General features: G+C 42.2%; 1 protein-coding gene across 12 annotated transcripts in view; it reads left to right on the forward strand.

The window, feature by feature from the left end:
* cadps2 (Ca++-dependent secretion activator 2) overlaps positions 1-21,556 on the forward strand; it is a 983,842-nt gene that overhangs the window by 808,848 nt on the left and 153,438 nt on the right. For all 12 annotated transcript variants that reach the window (XM_086008788.1, XM_086008791.1, XM_086008779.1 and 9 more), the window contains one exon: positions 7,843-7,999. In XM_086008788.1, the coding sequence (XP_085864914.1) occupies positions 7,843-7,999 (157 nt within the window). The remainder of the gene's footprint in view (positions 1-7,842; positions 8,000-21,556) is intronic.

Consider the following 21,556-nt stretch of genomic DNA (forward strand, 5'->3'; position numbering starts at 1 on the left):
TTCACATTTTCCCACATTATACTCCATTTGCCAGATCTTTGCCCACTCACTTAACCTATCTATATCCTTTTTTAGCCTCCTTATGTCCTCTTCACAATTTACTTTCCTACCTATCTTTGTGTCATCAGCAAATTTAGCAAATTTACCTTCAGTCCTTCATCCAAGTCATTTATATAAATTGTAAAAAGTTGAGGCCCCAGCACTGATCCCTGTGGCACACCACTCATTGCATCTTGCCAATCAGAAAATGACCCAGTTATGCCTACTCTCTGTTTCCTGTTAGCTAGCCAATCTTCTATCCATGCCTATATGTTACCCCCCTACACCATGAGCTTTTATTTTCCGCAATAACCTTTGATGTGGCACCTTATCAAATGCCTTCTGGAAATCTAAGTACAGTACATCCACCAGTTCCCCTTTATCCACAGCACATGTTACTTCCTCAAAGAACTTAAATAAACATGATTTCCCTTGCACAAAACCATGTTGACTCTGCCTGATTACTTTGAACTTTTCTAAGTGCCCTGCTATAACGTCTTTAATAATAGCTTCTAACATCTTCCCTATGACAGATGTTAAGCTAACTGGCCTGTAGTTTCCTACTTTCTGTCTCCCTCCCTTTTTGAATAAAGGAGTTACATTCGCTATTTTCCAATCGAATGGAACCTTCCATGAATCTAGGGAATTTTGGAAAATTAAAACCAATGCATCAACTATCTCACTAGCCACTTCTTTTAAGACCCTAGGTGCTTCACAGGAGCATTAGCGAAAACAAAATTTGACACCAACCCATATAAGGAGCTGTTAGGGCAGATGACCAAAAGTTTGGTCAAAGAGGTAGGTTTAAAGGAGCGTCTTAAAGGAGGAAAGGAGGAAAGCGAAGTGAGGGAGGGAATTCCAGAGCTTAGGACCTAGGTAGCTGAAGGCACAGCCATCAATGGTGGAGTGATTAAAATCGGGATGTTCAAGAGGCGAGAATTGGCAGAGTGCAGAGATCCCTGGGGATTATAGGGCTGGAGGAGATTATAGAGATAGGGAGAAGGGAGGAGGGATTTGAAAACAAGGATGAGAATTTTAAAATCGAGGCGTTGCTTAACTGGGAGCCAATGTAAGTCAGTGAGCGCAGGGAAGATGGGTGAGTGGGACTTGGTGCGAGTTAGGACACGGGCAGCAGAGTTTTGGATAACCAAGTTTGTGGAGGGTAGAACTAGGCAGAAGTGCATTGGAATAGTCAAGTCTAGATTACCAGGTTATTATTATACAGAAACTCTTTAGCTTGCTCCTGATAATCAATTCCATTAGTTTACATGGAATAGATGTGAGACTGATGTGTCTGTACCTATTGGCCCAGAAATTAGGTTCGGGGGCTTGCCGCGCGTGCAAGCCCCCGATGTGCACTTACCCGGCGCGCCGACAGCTGAAGCCTGGGCCTGCTTGGAATTCCTGTCACTGGTGGCGTAGTTAGTTCGAAGTGCCGGCTGGGATCAGGTGAGCACTGGGCAGCCAATCAGGGGAGGAAAAACTTCATTCATGAGTTTGATAGTAAGAACTGTCAAACTCATGAAAACTACGGGCGCCCAAAACACTACTTAAACTTTAAATAAAATTTTAAAAAACATCCCACTAATTAAATAAACTATAAATAACTTTAAAAAAAACTATTTTAAACAATTAATCAAATTTTTGAAAAAAATAATTTTTTAAGAAATCGGGTCTAAAAATACACTTACCTTACTGTAAAGTCCTTAAAAACAATAAAACTGTGGAAAAAATGTTACAATTTTAAATAATAGACCACTTACCTTAAAGAATCAAGTCCTTACGTCTCCTTTTTACATTTCTAAAAAGTTGAGGCCCTTACACACGGGCAAACCTGTCAAAAAAAAGGAAGTTCAACACGTGCGCGCAGAGACCTGCGCGCACGCGTTGGACCTCTGAACCCCTTGGAGGAAATGCCGGTTTCCCGCGCATGCTGAAATCTGGCACTTCCAACGGGCCCACGTGTGAGTACCCCGTCCGTACTCACGCGTTGGGACTGGAATTACTGGGCCCTTATATCCCTCATTTTGAATATGGATACCACATTGGCCTGTTTCCAATCTACTAGTACCTCCCCAGCATCCAGTGACTCCCTAATAATGGTTGTCAGTGCTTCATAAATCTCCTCCATAGTCTCTTTCAGTACTCTGAGCTAAATACTATCTATCTCTGTGACTTATTTGTTTTGAACCCTTTTAGATTTTTGAGGACTTCCATCTCATTTATATCCAAGTTGTTGATTTGACTTTGGTTATCTCTGTTTGAGGAGATGTGCGGAACATCAGTCTTCCCTTGTGAATAGCTGGAGGAAGTAATCATTCAGGATATTAATTATTTTGTGCTCTTCCTCAGTTTCCAGTCCATTTTTTGTCTCTTTGATTGCCCTTTTGCTGTGTGGTACGGAAATATTTTTTTACTCTCGTGCTTAACCTCAGCTGCTTTGCTTTTTCCAGGTCTCTCTCTGCCTGTATGATCACCTTTTTAACATGCTCCTATAATTTCTTGTATTCGTCCCAGTGGGTTCCTTCTCCTTTCAACCTGCAGGATTTGTACATGGCGTTCTTCCTCTTTGTCTCACTTTAAATGTGTTTGCTAATCCATTTAGGGTCACGTTTGAGCTTGTCGGTTTTGGGAATACATTTATCCTGAATGCTGAAAGGGTTGAACATCCGGCTGTCTTGGCTGTATTGGAGTTCTCATGTTTGTTCATATCGGAGCCTTCCAAGGCAGGGTCTTATTGTAAACAAGGCATCTGATATCCTGTGGAGATGCATTTTAAGAAACCTCACTCAGCTGTCAGCTTGGCTCAGCTAGTAACATTCTCATCTCCAAGTCAGACGGTTGCGGATTTCAGCGGCACAACAATAACAACACCAACTTGCTCATAGATAGTGCCTTTACTGTAGAAAAAATGTAGATCGCTTCACAGAAGAGTAATCAACAAATGGAAGCTGAGCTAAAGGAGATAATAGGAGGGGTGACAAAAAGCTTGGTCAGAAGTGGATTTTAAGGAGGGTCTTAAAGCAGAGGTGGAGGCATTTATGGAGAAAAGCCCAGAGCATGGGGCCTACATGGCTGAAGGCAGTGGCAAGGGTGGAAACCTGACTGGACAAATTCAAACATAGAGTTGCGGGAATGATGGGTACGGATTAGTGAAGTGACCACAGGTTCAAGGACTTTGGAGATGACGCAAGGTTTATAAGGACTGAAGAGTTACGGTTGTGTTCTTTGAAGAAGTGGGTTTTGATGATGGTTCTGAAAGGACAGTACCTGAGGAGAGGAAACAGTTTAAATGTCAGCTAGCACGAGAGCCAGAAAGGGAAGAGACTCCAAGACTTGAGCACATAATCTATGCTGACATGCAAGAGGAAGTTCTGCATTGTCAGAGGGGCCATTCTGCCTTTTTCAGTGGTTCAGATGTACATTAAAGATCCCACGGAACAATTCTCCTGGTGTCCTAGCCAACATTATTCCCTCATACATGACCAATAAAACAGATTCATCTCATTGCTGCTTGCTGTGCAAAATAACTGCTGTTACAAAACAATGAGAGCAATTTGTTGAATACGAAACCCGTTGGGATGTTTGAGAAATGTGATAAGGCGCTATATGTATGAAGTTCTTTCTTTCTCAATCTGATCTTGAATGTTCTATCTATATACAAAATTGATGTTGATTGTGAAGAGGAGATAACATTCCTAATTGAATTCAGATTAATTGATGAATCAAAAGTTAACTTCACCCTAAAATGAATAGCAAGCAACCATTTAAAAACATAGGCTGTTTCACACTGCAACGTATCCCTGACATTTGTCTTGTTAAAGGGAGGGAACATGTCCTTTACTGTAGGACCCCTGTAGAACTTGTGAAAAGTCTTCATGCCGCCCCAGACTGTGTCTGCAATTGTAACATCATTCAAATCATTAACAACAACAACTTGTATTTATATAGCACTGTTAACATAGTAAAACGTCCCATGGCGCTTCACATAAGAGCATAAAAAATAGGAGTAGAAGTAGGCCATATGGCCCCTCGAGCCTACTCCGTCATTTAATAAGATCAGGAGCATTATAAAACAAAATTTGACACCGAGTCACATAAGGAGCTATTAGGACAGATGACCAAAAGCTTGGTCAAAGAGGTAGATTTTAAGGAGCATATTAAAGGAGGAAAGAGAGGTAGAGAGGTGGAGAGGTTTAGGGAGGGAGTTCCCGAACTTAGGGCCTTGGCAGCTGAAAGCACGGCCACCAATGGTGGAGTGATTAAAATCGGGGAATGCTCAACAGGCCAGAATTAGAGGAGCGCAGCTATCTCGGTGGGTTGTGGGGCTGGAGGAGATTACAGAGATACGGAAAGGCGAGGCCGTGGAGGGAATTGAAAAGAAGGATGAGAAGTTTAAAATTGAGGCGTTGCTTAACCTGGAGCCCATATAGGTCATCGAGGACAAGGGTGATGGGTGAACAGGACTTGGTGTGAGTTAGGACATGGGCAGGTGAGTTTTGGAAGACCTCAAGTTTACGGAGGGTAGAACTTGGATGGCTGGCCTGAAGTGTGTTGGAAAAGTCAAGTCTAGAGATAACAAAGGCATTGATGAGGGTTTCAGCAGCAGATAAGCTGAGGCAGGGGCGGAGTCGGGCAATTAATAATGGAAGACTAAAGTATCTCATGCAGTTGTTGTGCTTTCAATTGGAGTATGGCACCTGCTGTCGTGCATTTAAAGCAGACAATGTTGATATTCCAGAAATAATTAGCCTGGTTTGTGCCGAATTTGATTGTTATTTATGTTTTCTTTGTCTTTGAATTTACACAGCTAGAATGAGCCACGGAAATTTGAAGACAAAGAAAACATAAATGCTAAATAGATTAGGCACAAGCCAGGCTAATTATTTCTGGAATATATAAAACCTACACTCTTGTATATTTCTGGAATATATAAAACCTGCACACAGCAGTATATTATAACAACAAAAAGTTTCAGCCATGACTCTTAAACCTAGATTAATTAAGTTGCCTGTATTTCAGTTATTCTATTATGCAATAATTAGTATTAGAAAATGATTAAAATGTGACAATGTCAAGAAGCAACTAATCTTGTATTTAATTGAAACTATAAAAAAAAATTCAGCAAATATCAGAACTATTAATGGAAAATATTTATTACATTTCTTGGCTGTTAACACCTCCTGCGTATACTGGCTGCAGAATGGAACTGATTTAACAGTACATTTTGTAGGAAACGTACGTGGGGGTTAATTGCATTGCATGAAGTGCTTTTTCACACAACACTTCATTTGTAAGAGCTCATAGTACAAAGGTTCTGAACAATTGGATCAATGGCTGGACTTTGGGTGGACAGAGAGGAAGATGCAAATGCAACGTTGGTTAATGGATGGACATCTTGTGTTTACAGGGATACATGATGTGATTCTCAAATTACAGCTATTAACTTTTGTTTAAATGTTTGGATTTTTTTTTATTCAACAAACACTTTCACATGTGCGGATTCATAAAGGGAAGAGAGGTATGTGATCAGCGGGGATTCCACCATTGGGCATTTCTTCGCGTTTGTTACCATAGACGAGGCATGCATTCCGTTTATAATCATTTTAAAAAGGCAATATCTGAACAGGGAAGTAGTCTTCAATATCCTTCCCCTTCCTCTGAGTTTGCAATATGGAGCTGGAGGATCCCACAGCTGAAATCTTAAATGCATTTTATCCTCAACAAACCATATTCTATAGAAACCTTCAGATGAGACATTACATTAATTGGCCTGTTTGATCTGAAATTGGCAAGTACTTCACTGGTGAAGAACAACTAAAGGTTCATTTTAACTTTTTATGCTCAGTATATGTTTATTAATAAATGAAACTTTAGTCCAAATTTTATAGTGGACTGCAACATGGGCAAGATGCGTCTTATCTAATGACGATAATTATTAACGAGCAAGGGTCCCATTTGCAGTTTATATCTGCAGCAAGCATGAATCTGCATTTGCCCCCACATTATTATTCCCGTCCCTTTCTCCTCTCCCCCCATTTTTCCCATTAGTGTATGAGGCACCTTTGTAGAAGCTGGGATTCATGGGCGCAGTAAATGGCAGAGGGAGAGAAAATAAGCAATGGTCAATTCAATTGCGAGCGAGTTATTTGTACTAGGACCCACCATGGCAGAAGATTTTTTAATTCCTTCCAATTCGCCTGGATCTTCCTGAGTTAAATTAAGGCGCTAGCAAAAACTGAGTCTCACAATGTCTTCTATTTCTGCCTGTTTATGGCTCCATATATTCCTAAACTGACCAAAATAGAATATGTAACTGTATATGTAGTCTGTAAATAAACATAGAAATTTTCAACAGCTCTTTTATTGAGATCAGTAAAATCATTAAGCATGGTTAATCCTAACTAATCATCAATAAAAATGCATTACAGTACATTTTTGGTTTAAGAAACATAATTTTGTTTCCAGTTCTCTAGTAATGGTTTTACCTAAACAAATATGTCAGAAAGGCCAGTGACCACCACTGTGGCACCTTAAATTCATCAGGAAATGTAACCCACCAAGGTGGAGGATGAGATTCTAAGGCTTGGATTACCTGTGCAGAACCAGCCATTTTCAGGTAGTTTTGAGGTGTAAGAGAAAGTCAAATGGTATGGTGTGACTTATCGTGACACTCCTGCCTCATAAAGTGGCCACCAAAATTTTCCACCAAAAAGATTGCCAGTCGCTATTGCTGCCCACCCCGCCGTATGTAAGTTCCCACCCTACCTCGTCAACTCCTCCAACTCTGTACCCAATTTTCACTCACTGTTCTTCTTGGCATCGCCCACTTCCATCTGTGTCAGTCAAGATGCTCTACACTCTCGAACTTGCTTTATAAAACCTTCAGTATTGCTACATCTCTCCAAGCACACGTTCAGTCAACTTCCGATCAGTGCCCATAACTCCCCTTGCGACGTTTCACTACGTTAAAATTGAAAGATGCCATATAACAGTAAATTATTGTCATCACTCTCTCAAGCCAAAAGCTGGATAGAAATATCAGTATAGCACATGGCAGAAAATAAAAGCTACGTCTACCAGACCTAGACTTACTTTTTGCATTTATGACCATAGGGTGGGGAGAAAGGGCTGGAAGAGGATGGAATTGGAATGTTAAAATTCTACAATGGGAAGTACTTATGTAACACAGTGTTTAAACCTCCTGTCTATTATGGTGCTAAACTGAGGAAACCAGAATGAGAATAAAGTTATTGCCTTTTTAACCTCCTTTTCTAGCCAACCCATTGTAACAGCCAGCCCACTACACTTAGGAAGCAGCAGCTATGCACGAATCAGTTGTTAATGCAGCATATAACTACATTTTAATCTAGTTAACTGCACATTTACATTTTGTGTAAATCCTGTAGATACCACACTATCATGCATGATGCATTGATGAAATAACTCAGATTTTTTCAATAGCCTCCATGTAAGGCCAGACAATTTCCAGTCAAGCAAATGTGACAAAAGCAATGAGGGTGGGTTGTCCATGTAAACTGTTGTAAAGCTTGAAACTGCTGCTGGCTTTGGACAAATGAAAACCACAATTCTGCATTTGGTTTTACAAATTTAGAAGGATATATACATTTCTGATGGAAATTTTTTAATAGAGGAGCATTTTACACATCCCCTCATTTCTTTTAATGCGAGCTATTTGCAGAAACAGCATGGAAGGTGGCAACGAGGAGATCGGATCTAAGAATTGTCTGGCCTAACTGTCATTTTATAACCTTGATCTGAAGTTTGCTAATTGTCTCGTAGGCCTTTGCCTGGTGGCCTGATCTAATGGCGGAGCATGCAGAGATATTTTGGTCACTCTTTGCTGTCGACATGGATGCAACCCTTGAAGCACAGCCCCCAGACTCCTGGGACACCTTTCCACTTTTTCAACTTCTCAATAATTATTTGAGGAATGAACGTAAGTATCTGTTCTTCCTTTTTAATAGTTGTGCTTTGATCTTTTAAGATTCGCTGTAGCATCTTTTCTTTGAGGAGTGACGCATTAAACCTTCCTTTCAAAAATACGCTTGTCTGTATATTTCTTGAATTATACTTTGAACAGTAGTAATTTGCACGTAAAGGTAGATTTTACGTACTGACGCTACAATATGAATGTTGCCTGTTGGGAGGACACAGCGGAATTTCAAGCTATGGTGATTAGCTGGCCCCACGAGATTTTCTGCCCATTAAAATTAATGGATGGCAGATCCTGTGGGGCCCACTGATCTCCACAGCACAAATTCCCGATGTGCACTCCCAATGGTCGAAGATTCTCGCCATTTGCACGAATTCGTAAAATCTACTCAAATACATCTTGTGCACTCTTTGAAAGTAAAGAGGCATACTTTTTGAAAACTGGGAAGACATTTCACTCCTTAAAGGAGCAAGCTAGTTTGAGACCAAATTCTAGCCTGTACAGCGAAGTAATCATGTGCTAGGAACTAAATGGGTCCTTGGTCTCCTATTACCTGTTAGACCAAGACCTCAGTAATTTATCAAATGAAATATTGTAGCAACAGTGCTTTGAAGCACCAACATGTGTTGCCTTGAAAGGTGGAATAAGGAGACATTTATTCCAGTCTGCTGGGTGTGGGATCTTTCCCCCACTGCTGCGGAGATTCCTCCTAAATAATTAGGATCTTATGCATTGGAATGTCAGACTGCTGTGCTGATAAACCATTCATATAAGGCCATTTGAAATATTATTCATTAAGAATTCTGCTGGAAAACTAGCGTCACTGTACCAAAAGTCCTACAGTGGTTGTAGTTTGATCTTCCAGCATTTGCATGTGTCAGGGATTTTAAAGTGATTTTTACATAAGTGATGCTTGGAAGTCAGATGAAATGTTTTGTAGATCCTCTGGCATTGTCATCATCATGCCTGCGCTAGTCGAAAAAGAGCTATCCAGCCTAATCCCACTTTCCAGCTCTTGGTCTGTAGCCTTGCAGTTTACGGCACCTCAAGTGCATATCCAAGTACTTTATAAAGAGGTGAAGGTCTCTACCTCTACCACCCATTCAGCCAGTGAGTTCCAGACCCCCCCCACCCTCTGGGTGAAAAAAGTTCTCCTCAACTCCCCTCTAATCCTTCTACCAATTACTTTAAATCTATGCCCCCTGGTTATTGGCTGTAGTAGCATTTAAAACCTTCACCAATGCAAAGGTCATAATTTAAATTATATACATGCACACAATAATACATACAAAAAGCAAACAAATGAAAAGGAGCTAATTATAAATTAACATGTGCAGGCCAGGATATACAAATTGTCTCCATAATTTTTAACATGTCAAACATGATTTTGATACATAGTCCAAATGATTAAACATTGGGAAGGCAGAAGACATGGTCTTCAGCCACAGCCGCAAACTCTTTTCCCTCCCCATCATTTTGCATCCATTGTCTCAGGTTGAAACCAACTGTTTACAACCTATGCATTCTGTTTAAGCTGAGCTTCCGACCCCATATCTGCTCCCTCACAAAGACGCCTGCTTCCACCTCCATAACATGCGCGTTCCCACCCTGACTAAGCTCATCTATTACCAAATCCTTACTTTTGTCACTCCGAACTTGTCTATTCCAATGCTTTCCTGACCTGCCCATCCTCCACAATCCATAAACTTCAACTCATCCAGAACTTTGCTGCATGCATCCAAACCTGCACGAAGTCCCGTTCACAAATCACCCCTGTGCTCGCTGACCTACATTGGCTTCAGTCCCCCAACATCTCCAATTTAAAATTCTCATTCTTGTTTTTAAATCCCTCCATGACCGCGCCCTCCCTTTTCTCTCTAACCTACTCCAGCCTTAAAACCCTCCGAGAACTCTGCATTCCTCTAACTCTGGCCTTTTGTGCATCCCCCACTTCCTTCACCCCACTGTTGACTGTGCCTTCAACCGCCTAGACCATAAGCTCTGGAATACGCTCCCTATCCTCCCTGCCTCGCCACCTCTCCTCCTTTAAGACCCTTCTTAATACCTCTTTGACTAAACTTTTAATCTTAATATCTCGTTCTTTGGCTCGGTGTCAAGTTTTCCCTGATTATGCTTCAGTGAAGTGCCTTGGGACATTTTTCTACATTAATGGTGCTATATAAATGCAAGTTGTTGTTGATGATAGAGGCATCAGTCAGCGCTCTCTGTACCAGCTCTATTTCGTATTAAAAATATCAAATGTGACAATTGAATTTTTGGTTTGGACTATTTAAGGAATATGCAAATTCAAACTATCCAATAAGATGGCATATTAAGTTGTTTCAGGGTTAGGAATATCAGTTATTTTAACAAAATATGCAATAATTTATTGTAAACACTACAGATGCCATCATTATTTGTCATACCTTATTAACAACTATATGTAGTTCATAGAAATGCATAAATTAGAAACTTATTACATTGTAATAGAACAAGATGAAGGTAATCAGAGTTAAATTTAAAAGGATTAACATTGATTGGCTGAAAACCAGCTCTATGAAGTAACTTGAAGGGCGAAGTTCACCCATCTCACTCACCATTCTCTGACCAATAGGAGTTCAGATAAAGATATTTCATGCATGCTTTTCAGATAAAAAGTAAAGAGTGCTCTTCATTTAATATTTGGAATTGCTAATGCAAGAATGGGATACATTCCTAGGTTCTTTCTGCCCTCTTTCTTGTAATTTCTGCGCTGGTTTTATGACTTTATCACTGATTCAGCTGCAAATACTTATTTCTTTATAGAACCAATGTTTCCTGCACAAGTGCTGTTTAAGCTCTCAAAATGAGGCCGGATGCACATTAATAAGTGTATAAATGGGCATGAACGCAACTTATTTGAAAACCTCTCGTCAATGCAGCATGACCATAGTCAGTTCCAGGGATGTGATCAAATGTTGAATGGGATAACTCTACATTTCCTTCCTTCCTTCCTTCCTTCCTCTAAAGAAGTGGGGAGTTACCTTAGGAACAGCGGGGTGTAACATGAGTTTGAAATATGCTCCAGTCTGTGGTACACCTTTTTTTAAACTATTGTACAGTTGAGCCAAATTATTATAAGCTCAAAACCTCTTCACCCATTTTCATTCTTGTCTGAAAATCAACACAACTTAGTAAAATCTGCAAATGACTCAAATGTTCGCTAAAAGCAACCTCAACCTTTAAGCCAGTGTGTAATTAGCCCGTTAAAAAAAAAGCTGAAAAAGTGTGAATGGTTTTCTAATATTTTCACTGAAAATTAAAAAGTGGGTTGAGAAGAAATTTAGATCTGTTCTTTCACCATATTCAAGAACCTTAGCCCGCTGCATCATACTAACTGTGAAAGCACATAGCAGAACATGCTGTTTGCAAGCATCAAATGACCATTCTGGAGGGAGTTAGCTCCCACATGTATCTCACTAGAAGACTCATTTTCTAATTAAGAGATATTTTTTGCATAGCTAGAAAAAAAATCAATGTCACTTTGAAGGCTTGGAGACAAGAATTACGAGAACAGGTGTTCACCTTTTTATGAAGCATTTTAAAATCAACATACTTGGATCTCCATTGAAGTATATCTCTTTTTTTAAATGAATAGGCGAATGAAATAACGTGGTCTCAGGACAATAAAAAGGCTAGTGTTAATAATTAACAGGGAGAGTGAAGTGGAATCAGATTAGCCATAATAGAGCCCAGAGTGACTGAGAAAGTCATCTCTCATTATCAGAATCTAATTATGAAATGAAAAGGTGAGGCTCTCAGTGGATTACTTTTGTATTGAGTCCATTAGAAAGATTATATTTTTTCAAGTTGATTCAGCTCGAGTTTCCGGATCAGAAAACTGCATGTCAGGAGATTCCTCAAAATCTCGATGCAGAACAACCATGGCTTCAATTGAGATATTACCAGTGCTGTCTCTCTTGTGGGCTCCAGGCTTGAGCTTTTTTAGGACTGTTGTTCAAATTAGGACAGTGAAATACAGAAGGAATTTGATAATGCATATGCAGACAGTGTTAAAGAAATAATCCACTAATGATTTCAAAGTCAGTCTGAGCAGGCATTCATTAAGGGAAATTACTGCATCTATTTGTCATGACAGGTTATTGAGTAATAATATGATGATGTCCTTGGCTATTCACATCACACTAATCAGTATCTGTGATAACCATATATACTGTTACAGTTTTCAGTTAATTTGCAATCTTTCTCCTTCATTTCATTGCTCTGAAGTCTTCTGTAGTAGTGAATACCGTTAACTATATCTGTTGAAAAGCACATTCTTTTCAGTCCCGTGCCAATGTTGTTATATGAAGTCCCTATTCAGTAGAAGTATCAGTGTTATTTTATATTCAGTTTGATTTCCACAGCATCTCGAAACAATTAAAATGAACAGTAAAATAAGATTACAAATTGTTCAGTGTATAGATTTTATGATGACAATTATTATTCACATTTCAGAATTGACAATTGATTTTTTTCATTAAGTAAACGAGTCCAATTTTAAAAATATCAATTCTTTATTATAGTTACTGATCATGTTGCAGAGATTGTTTATGATAGAAAAATGCATCTGGTATATTTTTCACTTATTTACTTAAAAGCCAGTACCATTTATTTTCGACTCTGCATGTAATAATTGCTTTTGAAAGTAAACAAAATAGCCTGCAATAGAAAGAGTAAAACTATTATTTGAAAGAGCAGCGACACCAGTAGAGAGAGCGAGTGCATCAGTAGAAAGAGCAGAGACACCAGTAGAATGAACAAGGAAACCAATAGAAAACCTAGGGCCCCTCGTACAATGAACAAGAAAACCAGTAGAAAGAGCAGAGACACTGATAGAGAGAGCAGTGGGGGGACTGTCTACAAGTTCATGGTGGTATGAAGATTTATGCGGGTGTTAGAACCTTAGATTAAAAGCAGAACTAGATGTGATGGGGAAATGGGCCCTCATCTGGCAGCTGTAATTTAATATGGATAAAAGTAGTGTTATGCTTGTGGGCAGACCAATGGCAAGCATGTGTACACCAAGCAGGGTTACAATCTCTGAAGGGTCATGACCAGTGCCACGAGACTATAGCAAAGCAAATAGAGTATTAGGATGCATTGCTAGGACAAGTCAATACAAAATAAAAAATACTGTACTCTCATTGTATAAGAACATGGTTAGGCCTCATCTAGAATTCAATTCAATTTTATTTGTCATATATGCAGCAGACGTGTGTACTGCACAATGAAATGTTGATTTTTACGAGTCCTCCCAACATTGGAATAAATATGGCATAACAATGATAAAAATACTAATACTAATAGAAAGACAGTAATAATAAATAAAACAACAGTAATAAATAATAATAAATTAATCGTTCATGAGTCTTATGGCCTGGGGGTAGAAGCTGTTTCGAAACCTGTTGGTACGAGACTGTATGCTTCAGTATCTCTTACCGGACGGGAGCAGGGCGAAGAGGTTGTGGCTGGGGTGACTCACGTCTTTGGTTCCTGTCATATGGTGGCTGATATAAAGGCCCTGAGAAAGGTTCAGTGGAGGGCTTAGTTTAAAGATCCTTAGTTACCACAACAAGCTTAGAGAGCTGGGGCTTTTATTCTAGAAAAACATAGATCTTTAGGAGATTTGATGGAGGTGTTTAAAATAATGGAAGCATTGGATTCGGCCCAGGTGAATAAGCTATTTGAGTTAGTTAGGTTAGGGAGAACCAGGAGACACGCATATTTGTTACATAGAACTAGGTTAGATATCAGGAGGTTCACCTTTCCACAGAGGGTCATTGACCTTTGGAACAAGTTTCTGGCTCATGCAGTGAGTGCAGATTTACTGCAAGTATTCAAAGTGGAGCTGTTCAAGCTCCTAGCTGTGGCTGAAATCACCCATGTACAAACTGTAGCTGTGGTATTGGGGTGTGTCTCCTAGTCACTGTGGTCTCCTGGAACTTGTTTGATCATCTTCAGATATAGGGGAGAGTGGGGAATAGAAAGGAACTTTCCAGATTTTTTTCCTTGAATTGGCCGAGGATACTTTCTGTGTTATTCTGTTATTCTGCGTGGTAGCTGTTGGATGTGAGGGGAGATGGGAATCATGGTGTTAAGTTGCATAATGGAATGGGACAGGCTGATGTTTTCCTGTCTGTCATTTTCTTATGTTATTAATGGGAAGCAGGAAAGGGGTGAGTTACATCATTGGTCACAGAATAAAGGAAGGTAGCAATAAGGAAAGGTCTTTCAGCTCGTCCAGCTAATGTTTAGCTGGTTCTATATAATTTTAATTTGGACCACGGGAATCCAACGTCAGGGAGCTGACTCTTGTTTTTCCGTTGTTTATTGCTGTTAAACCCGGTTTCTGTAGCCTGGCACCAGACTCTTCGGCCCAAATAATCAAATGTTTGACTCCAAGGGGGGGGGGGGATTTGAACCCCAAAAAAACGGCTGGGTTGGGGTCGGATGGGAAGTTAAAGTGTTAAAAATCTGAATCTCAACCAGAACCCGCCTCCAACCCGCCCACTTCCGGTTTTAACGGATGCAGGATGGGGAGCTGGCAGCCAACCCGCTCCCAGGAGGGGCATCCCTCATTTAAATATTATAACGAGGCTGGTGTGCCTCAGATTTAACCTGCATTTTAATTTAACTCTGGCCGGTCGGGTTTCGCAGGCCTTGGGAAACCTGACAGCTAATGGAAGGCAAGGACTGCTGGATCCAGGAGGGAAGTGCCTTTACCTCCTGGATTTGGCGTTCCTGCCTAACCCACGTCCCATGATCGGAAACCACCCCCCCCCACGGGGGCTCCGATTTTCCACTCCCCAGGCATCCTAGCCCCTCACCTCCCCAGGCCTCTGATTGCCTTCCCGACCTCCCTCCTCCCCTGCCCCCACCCCCTCCCTTGCCCCCGATCGTTCTCCAGGCCAGCCCCGATCTCTCCCTCCACCGCCCCCATCCCCCTGATTGGTCACCAGGCCAGCGATGATTCTCTGCCTCCTCCCCCCCCCCCCCCCCACCCTGATCACCCCCAATGTTCTATCCCCCCTGGCCCCCCACCTGATCCCTCCCTCCCTCCTCCTCTACTTCCTAGTGCTGCAGGCCTACCCGCCTGCAGCCAGCCAGCCTCTCCATCTGGCTGGCTGCAGGTTGGAGACAGGTTTCAACTGCAAATCAGGCCCTGCCATTAAATTCATTCTGCCGGATTTCCTGACCGCTTCCAAGCCCTCCGCTCCCAACCTGTCTCCCGATTAAAAAGCACACTACAAAAGCAGCACAGTTCATCACCTGCTGAGATTACTTGCACCTCTACCCTGCTTGTATCTAACTGTTCTAATCTTGGTCTTCATACACAGTAAGAAAATGTATTACAGATTCCATCCTTATGCTTTGTGGTTTTAGCAGCCTTTGAAAATGCTTCCATCGCATATCTAACATATATAAAGGTAGGGTAACCAAAGTCAGAGCTCCCTGGATGACGAAAGAGATAGAGAGTAAGATGAAGCAGAAAAAGAGCGTGCATGACAGATGTTAGGTTGAGAATACAAGTGAGAATCAGGATGAATATAGAAAATTCAGAGGGGAAGTGAAAAAGGAAGTAAGAGGGGCAAAGAGAGAGTATGAGAATAGATTGGCAACTAACATAAAAGGGAATTTTAAAAGTCTTTTATATAGGCATATAAATAGTAAACAGGTAGTAAGAGGAGTAGTGGGGCCCATTAGGGACCAAAAAGATGACCTACGTATGGAAGCAGAGGGCATGGCTGAGGTACTACGTGAGTACTTTCCATCTGTCTTCACCAAGGAAGAAGATGCTATCAAATTCATAGTGAAAGAGGAGGTAGTGGAGATACTGGATGGGGTAAAAATTGATAAAGAGGAGGTACTATAAAGACTGGCTATAATTAAAGTAGATCGGTCACCAGGACTAGATGAGATGCATCCTAGGATGTTGAGGGAAGTTAAGGTGGAAATTGCAGTACTGGCCATAATCTTCCAATCCTCCTTAGATACAGGAGTGGTGCCAGAGGACTGGAGAATTGCAAATGTTATACCCTTGTTCAAAAAAGTGTGTAAGGATAAACCCAGCAACTACAGGTCAGTCAGTTTAACCTCGGTAGTGGGGAAGCTTTTAGAAACGATAATCAGGGACAAAATTAACAGTCACTTAATAAAGGCAAATCGTGTTTAACTAACTTGATTGAGTTTGTTGATGAGGGCAATACAGTTGACGTAGAGTACATGGACTTCCAAAAGGCGTTTGATAATCTGCCACATAATAGGCTCGCCAGCAAAGTTGAAGCCCCTGGAATAAAAGGGACAGTGGCAGCATGGATACGAAATTGGCTAAGTGACAGAAAACAGAGAGTAGTTATGAACGGTTGTTTTTCGGACTGGAGGAAGGTATACAGTCGTGTTCCCCAGGGGTCGGTTCTAGGACCACTGCTTTTCTTGATATATATTAATGACTTGGACTTGGGTGTACAGGGCACAATTTCAAAACTTGCAGATGTCACAAAACTTGGAAGTATAGTGAACAGTGAGGAGGAGAGTACTAGACATGCTGATGAAATGAGCGAACACGTGGCAGATAAAATTTAACGCAGAAAAGTGTGACATTTTGGTAGGAAGAACGAGAAGAGGCAATATAAGCTAAAGGGTACAATTCTAAAGGGGGGTGCATGAACAGAGAGACCTGGGGGTATATATGCACAAATTGTTGAAGGTGGCAGGGCAGGTTGAGAAAGCAGTTAAAAAAGTTTACGGGATCCTAGGCTTCATAAATAGAGGCATAGGGATGGATTTTGTCAATGGGAAGCTTTAGGAGGCGAGACTGCTGCTTCCCGGCTTTCAATCCCACCTCCATCAGCTTCTAGCCAACCAGTGGGATTTTCCCCTGATTGACCTTGTTAAGCCCGTCCTGCGAGCTCAGCAGGCCAATTTGGGGGAAGTCACTGACAGAGCACGTCAACGTCTGATGTGCCATCTGTCAAGATTTTTTGAAAGAAGAAATGTCAGCGTTTGACAGCTCTGCGAAGCTGTCAAACACTGACATTCTGTGTAGTTTGATGAGTACTTGTGTTCAGGACTCATCAAACCTTTCAACTTTGCAGAAATCACCTGGCTGTTGGATCGGAGGATCCAACAGCCTGTCTGTGATATCTACAATGGAGATGTCGGGACTCCGGCTCCACAGCGGCTGAAGGCTGTAGGCAGAAACAAAGGTAAGTGAACATTTTCTAACATTTTACACACCTTACATATTTACCACTCCACACTTGCATCCATCAGTCACCTCTACATTGCACTTTCAGACCTGTCCGACCCCCGCAGACCTCCTACTCGTCTCCTACACCCTGGCCAGGTTCCCCGAGGATGGGAAGCCTGCACATCAAAACGAAAAATGGGGATAATTGTATTTTCTGCTTGTTAACTACCTGTTAACAGCCAGTTAGTAGGCTTTAATCCCTTTCCTGCCTCGAGGAGATGGGACCCGGGGCAGGACGGCAACTTTGCAACTTTACCGGCAGTCCCGCCTCCATACCCGCCTCCTCGGGGCTGACAAAATCCAGCCCATAGAGTACAAAAGCAAGGAAGTTATGATGAACCTTTATAAAACACTGGTTCAGCCTCAACTGGAGCACTGTGTCGAATTCTGAGCACCGCACTTTAGGAAGGATGGGAAGGCCTTAGAGAGGGTGCAGAAAAGATTTTCGAGAATGATAAGAACATAAAAAATAGGAGCAGGAATAGGCCACTTGGCCCCTCAAGCCTGCTCCGCCATTCAATAAGATCTTGGGTTCAAAGCCACTTCCCCGCCCGCGCCCCATAGCCCTTCACTCCCTTATCTTGCAAAAATCTGTTTATCTCCACCTTAAATGTATTAATGACCCAGCCTCAATGGCTTTCTGGGGCAGAGAATTCCACAGATTTACGACCCTCGGAGAAGAAATTCCTCCTCATCTCAGTTCTAAAAGGGCGACCCTTTATCCTGAAACTATGCCCCCGAGTTCTAGATTTCCCCACGAGGGGAAACATCCTCTCTGCATCTACCTTGTCGAGCCCCCTCAGTATCTTATGTTTCAATAAGATCACCTCTCATTCTTCTAAATTCCAATGAGTATAGGCCCAACCTGCTCAACCTTTCTTCATAAGTCAACCCCCTCATCTCAGAAAACAACCGAGTGAATCGTCTCTGAACTGCCTCCAATGCAAATACATCCTTCCTTAAATAAGGCAACCAAAACTGAACGCAGTACTCAAGGTGTGGTCTCACCAATACCCTGTACAGTTGTTGCTTTTATACTCCAACCCCCTTGCAATAAAGGCCAACATTCCATTTGCCTTTTTGATTACTTGTTGTACCTCCCTGCTAACTTTTTATGTTTCATGCACAAGGACCCCCAGGTCCCTCTGAACTGTAGCATTTTGTAATCTCTCTCTATTTAAATAATAATTTGCTTATTTATTTTTCCTGCCAAAGTGGATAACCTCGCACTTTCCCACATTATAATCCATCTGCCAAATGTTTGCCCACTCACTTAGCCTGTCTATGTCCCTTTGCAGATTCTTTGAGTCCTCTGCACAACTTGCTTTCCCACCCATCTTTGTATCATCCGCAAACTTGGCTACATTACACTCGGTCCACTCATCCAAGTCATTAATATAGACTGTAAATAGTTGAGGCCCCAGCACCGATCCCTGTGGCACCCCACTAGTTACCGTTTGCCAACCGGAAAATGACCCATTTATCCCGACTCTCTGCTTTCTGTTAGTTAGCCAATTCTCTATCCATGCTAATATATTACCCCCAACTCCGTGAGCTCTTCTTATCTTATGCAGTAACTTTTTATGTGGCACCTTATCGAATGCCTTCTCATCCTCGAAGGGACCAACGTTTACTTTAGCTTCTCTTTTCCTTTTTATATACCTGTAGAAGCTCTCACTTTCTGTTTTAATATTTCTTGCCAGTTTACTCTCATAATTCATCTTCTCTCACTTTATTATTTTTTTAGTCATCCTTTGCTGGTTTTTAAAAATTTCCTAATCCTCTGGCCTCCCACCAATCTTGGCAACATTGTATGCCTTTGTTTTCAATTTGATACCATCCTTTACTTCCTTAGTTAGCTATGGCTATTGCTCCCTTCTTTTAAAATCTTTCTTTCTCACTGGAATATATTTTTGTTGAGAGTTATGAAATATCTCCTTAAGTGTCCATCACTACATTTCAACTGTCTTACCTTTTAATTTATTTTTCCAGTCCACTTTAGCCAGTTCTGCCCTCATGCCATTGTAATTGCCTTTGTTTAAGATCAGGACACCTGTTTGAAATTCAACTTTCTCACCCTCCAACTGGATTTGAAATTCAACCATGTTATGATCACTCTTTCCTAGAAGATCCTTTACTGTGAGATCATTTATTAATTCTGTCTCATTACACAGTACCAGATCCAAGATAGCCTGCTCCCTGGTTGGTTCCATTACATACTGTTCTAAGAAACCATCCCGGATACACTCTATGAACTCCTCCTCAAGGCTACCATGGCCAATTTGATTTGTCCAATCAATATGGAGATTAAAATCACCCATGATTATTACCATACCTTTTTTACAGGCCTCCATTATTTGTTGATTTATACTCTGTCCAACAGTATTGCTACTGTTCAGGGGCCTATAGACTACACCCACCAGACTTTTTCCCCTTATTTTTTTATCTCCACCCAAACCGATTCTACATCTTGATCTTCTGAGCTAATATCACTTCTCACCACTGCACTGATCCCATCCTTTACCAAAAAAGCCACCCCACCTCCCTTTCCTTTCTGTCTATCCTTCCAAATTGTCAAGTACCCTGGAATATTCAGTTCCCAGCCCTGGTCACCTTGCAACCATGTCTCTGTAATGGCGATCAGATTATACCCATTTTAATTTATTTGTGCCGTCAACTCATCTATCTTGTTATGAATGCTGCATGCATTCAGATATAGAGCTTTTAACTTTGTCTTTTTACCATTTCTCCTTGTTTTGGCCCCATTTTCTGTTGCACTCTTATTTTTAAACATTCTGGCCTAGAAATTCAGTGGACTGCGCCACCAGTTAGCGCCCAAAGAGGGCACTTAGTGGCTTTAGCGCCACTGGCCACACCTCCCGTGATATTTAGCGGGGCGCTAATGGCGGCATTAGCCTGTAGCGCTGCGCCGCCACCGATGACGTCATCGGTGTGCGCAGCGCCCCGCTCCCGCCCCGATCACCATATTTGGTCGCGCCCGCCTCTTTAACGCCGGTCGCAAATCGCGACCGGTTCACAGGGCCTACCTGTGGCGGTAGTGGCGCAAGTTAAGGTGGAGGTGCGGGGCGGCCGCTTTTTCAGCGGCCGCCTGCCAGCACCTCTGTCCCCGGCCTCCTAAACCACCCCCCCGCGGCATTGCCGGCTGTTTCCCGAGAGCCCGGCACTTCTCCTTGGTGCCGGGCTCATTTGCCGGCACTCGTGAGCGGGGATCGCGCTGTTGCAGGCACCTCCCCCTTAACAGTGGGAGGAAGGCCTGCAGTACCGCAGCGTGCCGTGCCGCAGCGTGTGGCGCTGTGGCCCTTAGCGCGGCGATATTCAGTGTGAGCGCCCCAAGCGGGGCGCGGGGAGCCTCGAGTAGCGGCCCGCTTCCGTTTGGGGTGCTGAAACTGAATATCGGGATGGCACAAGTGGCTCCGCTCGCAGCGGTAATTCCGGCGCCCAGGCGAGCTTGGCACCCCAAACGGGGCCCAACTGAATTTCTAGGATTCTGTCCCTTCCTGTCACACTCTGGTTGTTATTTCCCCCATCCCTATCCTGCTTTATTGTTTCTAATTTCTCATTGACTTTTTTAATTCCCGCTCACCTGGACCCTTCCCCCACCCCCACCCTCCACGATTTAGTTTAAAGCCCTCTCTACAGCCCTAGTTATTCGATTTGCCAGGACTCTAGCCCCAGCATGATTCAAGTGAAGTCCGTCCGAATGGAACAGCTCCCTCTTACCCCAGTACTGGTGCCAGTGCCCCACAAATCGAAACCCATTTCTCCCACACCAGCCTTTGAGCCACTCGTTCATTTCTCTGATCTTATTTACCCTATGCAGGGATGAGGGACTTCAGTTACGCAGATAGACTGGAGAAGCTGGGGTTGTTCTCCTTAGAGCAGAGAAGGTTGAGAGGAGATTTGATAGAGGTGTTTAAAATCATGAGGGGTCTAGACAGAGTAGATAGAGAGAAACTGTTCCCATTGGCAGAAGGGTCGAGAACCAGAGGACACAGATTTAAGGTGATTGGCAAAAGAACCAAATGTGCAGATAATCACAATAGTGAAGACATGACCCTGATTGATGAAGATTCCACAAAGTTCTTTTATTTCATAAACTGATTGAATTTTATGGGTTTATTTCAGTTTCATTTCTTTTAAAGATTTAGCAGAACCTAATGAGGCCCACTTAATGACTGCGGGCTCCTGGCAGGAAGCTTTGCCTGCTGAGAGTGCATATCAAGAATTCTCAGGTATGCTCTGTAAGA

The sequence above is a fragment of the Somniosus microcephalus genome, chromosome 16 (genome assembly GCF_052327205.1).
Source record: "Somniosus microcephalus isolate GS21.2 chromosome 16, FLI_Smic_1.0, whole genome shotgun sequence".
NCBI lineage: Eukaryota > Metazoa > Chordata > Chondrichthyes > Squaliformes > Somniosidae > Somniosus > Somniosus microcephalus.